The 7,276-nt window shown below is 37.7% G+C and overlaps 1 protein-coding gene across 1 annotated transcript; it reads left to right on the top strand.

The window, feature by feature from the left end:
• The first annotated feature begins 4,068 nt into the window (after positions 1–4,068).
• On the top strand, positions 4,069–4,995 carry LOC113877407 (olfactory receptor 140-like). Its single transcript, XM_027517486.1, has one exon. The coding sequence runs from the start codon at positions 4,069–4,071 to the stop codon at positions 4,993–4,995; it is 927 nt and encodes a 308-aa protein (XP_027373287.1).
• The last annotated feature ends 2,281 nt before the right edge of the window (positions 4,996–7,276 follow it).

Genomic DNA, 7,276 nt, shown 5'->3' with positions numbered 1-7,276 from the left:
ACACAGAGACATATGCATATAACACAAACACACATGTAACCACACACATTTATTTGTGAGCAGCTGTGTCCACAGGGTTGGTGTTGGTTCTGAGGGTGATACTGATGATCTGCTCAAGGATGGGGTGGTAGAATCAAGAAATGTGGTTCAAGGATCAAACTCCTCCTTCTGGAAGCATTCCAAGGAAGCATTAAGTTCTGTAGCTCAATCAGGAAAGAATCTGCCTGCAGTGCAGGAGACCCAATGTTCAATTCCTGTGTCGAGAAGATCCCCTGGAGAAGGAAATGGCAACCCACTCCAGTATTCTTGCCTGGAGAATTCCATGGACAGAAAAGACTGGTAGGCTACAGCCCATGGGGGTCACAAGAGTCAGACATAACTTAGTGACTAAACCACCACCACCACAGAGATAATAATTTCCTTTCAGAAAAAGTGCTACTGCAGATAATTCCATCTCCACTCATCTTTGAAGAAAACACAGTGGGTTGGGAAGAATTACTACCAGAAATAATCTTCTAAAAGCCTTCAGATATACAATTTGGATTTATAAAAGTCAGAGGAACCAGAAATCAAATTGCCAACATACACTGGATCATAGGAAAAGCAAGGGAATTCCAGAAAAACATCTATTTCTGCTTCACTGACTATGTGAGAGCTTTTGACTGTGTGTATCACAACAAACTGGAAAATTCTTGAATTGATGGGGATACCAGACCACCTTACCTGTCTCCTGAGAAACCTAAACTAGTTCCAAGAAGCAACAGTTAGAACCAGACATGGAACAATGGACTAGTTCAAAATTGGGAAAGGAATATCTCAAGGCTGTATATTATTTTTTTGCTTACTTAACTTCTATACAAAGTACATCAGGTGAAATGCTGGGCTGAGTGAATCAGGAACTGTAATCAAGATTGTGAGACATATCAACGACCTCAGATATGCAGATGATACCACTCTAATGGCAGAAAGTGAAGAGGAACTAAAGAGCCTCTTGTTGAGGGTGAAAAAGGAGATTGAAAAAGCTGGCTTAAAACTCAAAATTCATAAATGGTTAACGTATTTTGTTCTCTTCTCATAGTATTCTGTCTTCATGTAGATCTAAGGAGGAGATCAAACTTAAAGATGAGTGATGTAACAATTATCCCCTGAAGTTAAATTACATTAAATAACTGACTTGTAGGCAAGATTTGCTAAGGATGATGAAATACCCCTGGGTTTTAATTAGCTACAGCTAAGAAACTTTGGAGAATTTGTTTACAAAAAGGATATGTGGTAGCACTTTTAAGGTTCAAGAGAAAAGTCTCATGCAAAGGTACCATCTATAAATCAACAAAGATACTTATTGTAGCTGAACTAGTAGGTACTTTTCAGTCTTACAAATTTCTTTCTTGGGGAACTAACAACTGCCTGGGGATCAGCTGGACCTATGAACTTATGTCAAACCATGGACCTACATCAGTTATGTTCATAGGTGAGTTGTTGTTGTTGTTGTTGTTTTAGGAAATCAAATAATCAGAGACTCTCAGGTTCAAGTGGATTTTGCAAATCATCCTCACCGATCTTAGATTAAACTGCTTATTTAGGAAGCAAAACATCAAGAAAGGTAGACTCAATTCCAGTATTATCAAACTGGAAGAAAAATATGTGTCTTATTGCTATATAAATTAGAGTAGTCAATAAATTAATTCTAATTAAATGAGAATAAAGATGTAATTGCAATTTAGGTACAAAACTTTCTCCATTTAATAATGCAACATAGGAAATTTCCTACAATATTGTACAATTTTTTAGAACACTTCTGTTAAAAACTGTACATTAATCAAAGAGATGCACTGTATTGTAGCTATCAAATTTTAAAATTTTGAACAGTCCGTGTAGTTTCTCAGTTGTCTACACTTCATAATAATTATGTTGAACATATATGTAAATAATGATTTATCTACTTTAAATGTGTTTTCTTTTACAGTTTATCCCTAGAAAGAGTTTCATGGTGCCAAAGAAAAAGGAAAAAGTGGTTTTTATTTCTTCATCAGGGTGTATGTGAATGTTCAGTTGTGTCTGACTCTTTGACCCCATGGACTGTAGCTCGAGAGGATCCTCTGTCCATGGAATTCTCCAGGCTAGAATACTGGGGTGCGTTGTCGTTTCCTCCTCCAGGGCATTCCTATCCCAGGGACCAAACCTGTGCTTCCTGCATCTCCTGCATTGGCAGACGGATTCTTTACCACTTAGCCACTTGAGAAGCCCTTTTATTTTTTCATAGTTATCCCTAAATAACTTTTATTAATTATGTAAAATTCTTATTTTATATACACCATACTTTTTTCTGATACACTAGAGGATCCCACCCCAGAATAAGGGAATACAATAACCTGCTTCACTTTGCTTTCACATAAGTATGAAATTTTCGTATTGGATTATTAAAAAATAAAGCTCTTTATCAACTTATTTTTGAAAGGAAAAGATTTATTTTTGAAGAATACATTTTATTTTATTCATGTCTTTTCCTTAGGAAATTTATGTCCTCCAAACTTCTCATTCTCTTAGTAATGCCTTCAAACCAGGATTCCTTCAAACCAGGAATGATGATTGATGGATGCTATGGGGATTTAAGAAAAGGCATGTATCAGAAACATAAGGCATGGGAAGGTCATTTCTGTCATGGATGGATGAGTTGCTGCTGTTTGGTAATAAAATTTCAGGCATTAAAGGGCATTTAACAGGCATACATTTTACAACTTAGGTGAACACATGTACATTAACATACAAAGTTTGTGTCCAGAAAAAAATTTGATAAATGAGTCAACTTATAATAGGTACTTACAACAAATAGTAGATTTTAGATATGTTTGAGTTAGTGTATATATATATTTATATCAACGTATATTATCTATTTATCTAACTTATCTAAGAAACCATTTTTTTCTCCATATTAGCTTTTTACTTAGAACTTTGAATGTAAGGATTTCCTGTACTTAATAGATCCTATTGTACTTAACACCTATGCAAAAGGTGTTTGTTTGTTTGTTTTTTTATCTTTCATATCTACTGAAACTGTAAATTTATTGAATTTGGCTGTACGTGGAACAGAATTTTTCAGAATAAAAACTAATGCTTAAAATATTATAGTTATCTTGATTTTAATATGACCCAGTAACATATTGTTTCCTAAAGAGAATTGTTTTCATACTTACCCCATAATGTGTGCCAGAAAGTATCAGAAAGTATTAAATTAAAGTGTAGCTTCCTTTCAAACATTAATTTATGTTTCTTAAAAAAAGTAATGATAAACAAGGCTGGAGGATGAGGGCATTTGAATTCTTGCTAAGATTATGGTCTAAGGAAGCAGGACAATTTTACCCATAGAGGATGACAACTCATCAAGCATTCTCTCATAACCTAATAGGTTTCAGTATTGCTGACATCCTGTGTTCACCACACTAAAGTAGGGACAGTGAGGAAACATGCCTAAATAGCTTTATGTGTTCTGACAGATAGATACCAGTCAATGTGCATTGCCAAGGACTTATATACATTTCCCTCAACTGCCTGCTTGGATACATATTTGTTGGCCATGTTTTTCTCTCTGTGATTAGTGCTGAGGGTTCAAATATAAATTCTCCTAGAAAAAGGAATAACTCTTACCTTTGTGAGGGATCCCTCACAATATACATCTGAGAATTACGATTGTAACCTTAGAGACAGTTGGAAACATTGGGCATTCAGAAGACTTAGCAGAGTCAAATGCAGTTGGAACCAGAAGGATAATCCAGATCTCATGTACATAGCACCATGTTTTTCAATAAATTACAAATTGAAAGTTGACCTATAGATGATTTACAGGTCACAGGTACTAGGTGTTTGAAGACATTAAAAGATATCATGGAAGAAGTAAGAAACCCTTGTAAGAAACAAGTAGTGGGGCAAGAATGCCAAGGGCATGCTCCATAGTTACACTAACTGCTGTTTTTGTTCTAAGTGCAGACCACACATCTTTCATGATTAACAGGTATCATACTTTATTCCTTTGTAGGTAATTCAGACCCCCAGGAAGGTATTACTTGCTGAATGGATGTCCTCAGGCCTCCCAGCAATGTGACTGAATTTGTTCTCTTGGGACTCACACAGAATCCACACTTGCAGAAAATACTCTTCGTTGTCTTTTTGCTCATTTTCCTGTTTACTGTGTTGGCCAACCTGCTCATTGTCATTACGATCTCCTTCAGCCCCACACTTTCTGCTCCCATGTACTTCTTTCTAACTTATTTGGCCTTCATAGATGCCTCCTTCACTTCTGTCACCACCCCCAAAATAACCATTGACCTGTTGTACCAGAGGACAACCATCTCCTGGGGTGGCTGTTTGACTCAGCTTTTTTTAGTACACTTTCTTGGAGGAACAGAGGTGATTGTCCTCATTGTCATGGCCTATGACCGCTACGTGGCCATCTGTAAGCCTCTGCACTACACGGCCATCATGCGACAGGGGCTCTGCCAGCTCCTGGTGGTGGTGGCCTGGATCGGGGGTATCATGCATGCCACTGTGCAGATTCTTTTCATGGTCAACTTGACCTTCTGTGGTCTCTATGTAATTGATCACTTCATGTGTGATTTCTTCTCACTTTTGGAAATTGCCTGCGGCAACACCTACAAGATCGGAATTGTAGTGGCAGCCAACAGTGGGGCCATGTGCTTGCTCATTTTCTCCATGCTTCTCATCTCCTACATAGTCATCCTGAGCTCCCTGAAATCCCATGGCTCTGAAGGACGGCACAAAGCCCTCTCTACATGTGGTGCTCACTTTACAGTAGTGGTACTCTACTTTGTCCCTTGTATATTCAGCTACACCCGACCTGTGACTACTTACTCTGCAGACAAATTGGTAACTGTGTTCTTTGCAATCCTCACACCCATGTTGAATCCTATAATTTACACAGTGAGAAATATAGAAGTGAAAAATGCCATGAGTAGTTTGTTCAAGAGGAATGTAATGTAGGCTGTTCATAATAGCAACAAAGTGATGGTTTACATACATAGAACAGATATTGTGTGGGTGTGATCAAAGTTGCTTCAGTCATATCCAACTCTTTGACACCCTATGAACTGTAGCCCAGATTTTTTACCACTGAGCCACTGAGAAAGCCCATAAAAGGCTTATACCTATTGCAAATTGTGAGAGAAAAAAAATTTTGCAGATCACTGACAGAAAAATTAAAGAACCTATAAACTAGCATTTGTTGATTATTTCAAATGGCTAGGCATTTATTTGGAGAAGGAAATGGCACCCCACTCCAGTATTCTTGCCTGAAAAACCCCATGGATGAAGGAGCCTGGTAGGCTGCAGTCCATGGGATCGCTGAGGGTTGGACACGACTGAGTGACTTCACTTTCACTTTTCACTTTCATGCATTGGAGAAGGAAATGGCAATCCACTCCAGTGTTCTTGCCTGGAGAATCCCAGGAACGGGGGAGCCTGGTGGGCTGCTGTCTATGGGGTCGCACAGAGTCGGACACGACTGAAGTGACTTAGGAATTAGCAGTAGCAGGCATTTATTAGGCATTTTGATAAATTTTAATGTACTTATCATGACTTCAATATTTATGTCCAGAGATTTATAATTGGCAATGGAAAGAACAACTATGAACTCCTGGTTTGGTGATTGTAGATTATTATTTTATCCAGTTTTATTGCAACTTTACTAAATTCTTTCTTTATGCCACTTGAATGAAAGTGGCTTTTCCATAGGATCTTGACCTCAGAACTTTAAAATTTGCTTTGCCTATCATGCAGACAATAAAGGATATAGATGTTTAGATTGATACCTGGGGGTGGACAGGACTGATGGTATGTGAAAGAACTGCTGCTGAATTATTTATCTGAGCTATGAATTTACCAAAGTCAGAGAAATACCCACAAAGGAGAAAATAATAATTCACAATTTATCTTTGATTTTTTGTGGCACAAATATTAAGCCAAAATTTCTGAAATTGCTCTTAACTTAATCTTATTTGCTTAAATGCCTCACAATTTTTCTTGAATATAGTGTACTCATTTTCCATATCAAGACTTGATAAGCCATTTGAAACAAGAAAGGTTAACATTTTTACCAAATTTAAACAAAAAGGCCTATAATTGGGATCCAAAGCTATTGCAGGTCTGCTATAGGAACAACAGACTGGTTCCAAATAGGAAAAGGAGTACGTCAAGGCTGTATATTGTCACTCTGCTTATTTAACTTATATACAGAGTACATCAAGAGAAACCCTGAGATGGAAGAAGCACAAGCTGGAATCAAGATTGCTGGGAGAAATATCAAGAATGTCAGATATGCAGATGACACCACCCTTATGACAGAAAGTGAAGAGGAACTAAAAAGCCTCTTGATGAAGGTGAAAGAGGAGAGTGAAAAAGTTGGCTTAAAACTCAACATTCAGAAAATGAAGATCTTGACATCTGGTCCCACCTCTTCATGGGAAATAGATGGGGAAACAGTGTCAGAGTTTATTTTTTTGGGCTCCAAAATCACTGCAGATGGTGACTGCAGCCATGAAATTACAAGACGCTTACTCCTTGGAAGAAAAGTTATGACCAACCTAGATAACATATTGAAAAGCTGAGACATTACTTTGCCAACAAAGGTTCATCTAGTCAAGGCTATGGTTTTTCCAGTGGTCATGTATGGAAGTGAGAGTTGGACTGTGAAGAAAGCTGAGTGCTGAAGAATTGATGCTTTTGAACTGTGTTGTTGGAGAAGACTCTTGAGAGTCCCTTGGACTGCAAGGAGATCCAACCAGTCCATTCTGAAGGAGACCAGCCCTGGGGTTTCTTTGGAAGGAATGATACTGAAGCTGAAACTCCAGTACTTTGACCACCTCATGCGAAGAGTTGACTCATTGGAAAAATCTCTGATGCTGGGAGGGACTGGGGGCAGGAGGAAAATGAGACGACAGAGGATGAGATGGCTGGATGGCATCACTGACTCGATGGATGTGAGTCTGAGTGAACTCCAGGAGTTGGTGATGGACAGGAAGGCCTGGTGTGCTGTGATTCATAGGGTTGCAAAGAGTTGGACACGACTGAGCGAATGAACTGAACTGAACTGATATATATAATATATAAATATTATAATATATTATGTAATATATTATGATATATTCAATATAATATATATATATATAATATAACATATATTATGAGCAATTTCAGAAAATTTGGCTTAATATTTGTGCTACAACAAAATCAAAGATAAATTGTGAATTATTATTTTCTCCTTTGA

Source organism: Bos indicus x Bos taurus, chromosome 19 (assembly GCF_003369695.1).
Source record: "Bos indicus x Bos taurus breed Angus x Brahman F1 hybrid chromosome 19, Bos_hybrid_MaternalHap_v2.0, whole genome shotgun sequence".
In the NCBI taxonomy this organism is placed as follows: Eukaryota; Metazoa; Chordata; class Mammalia; order Artiodactyla; family Bovidae; genus Bos; species Bos indicus x Bos taurus.
This window is presented reverse-complemented; position numbering and strand designations above follow the sequence as displayed.

Bases quoted from the DNA above. Each gene is read 5' to 3' on its own strand.
- LOC113877407 (XM_027517486.1), top strand. From the start codon at position 4,069: ATGGATGTCCTCAGGCCTCCCAGCAATGTGACTGAATTTGTTCTCTTG.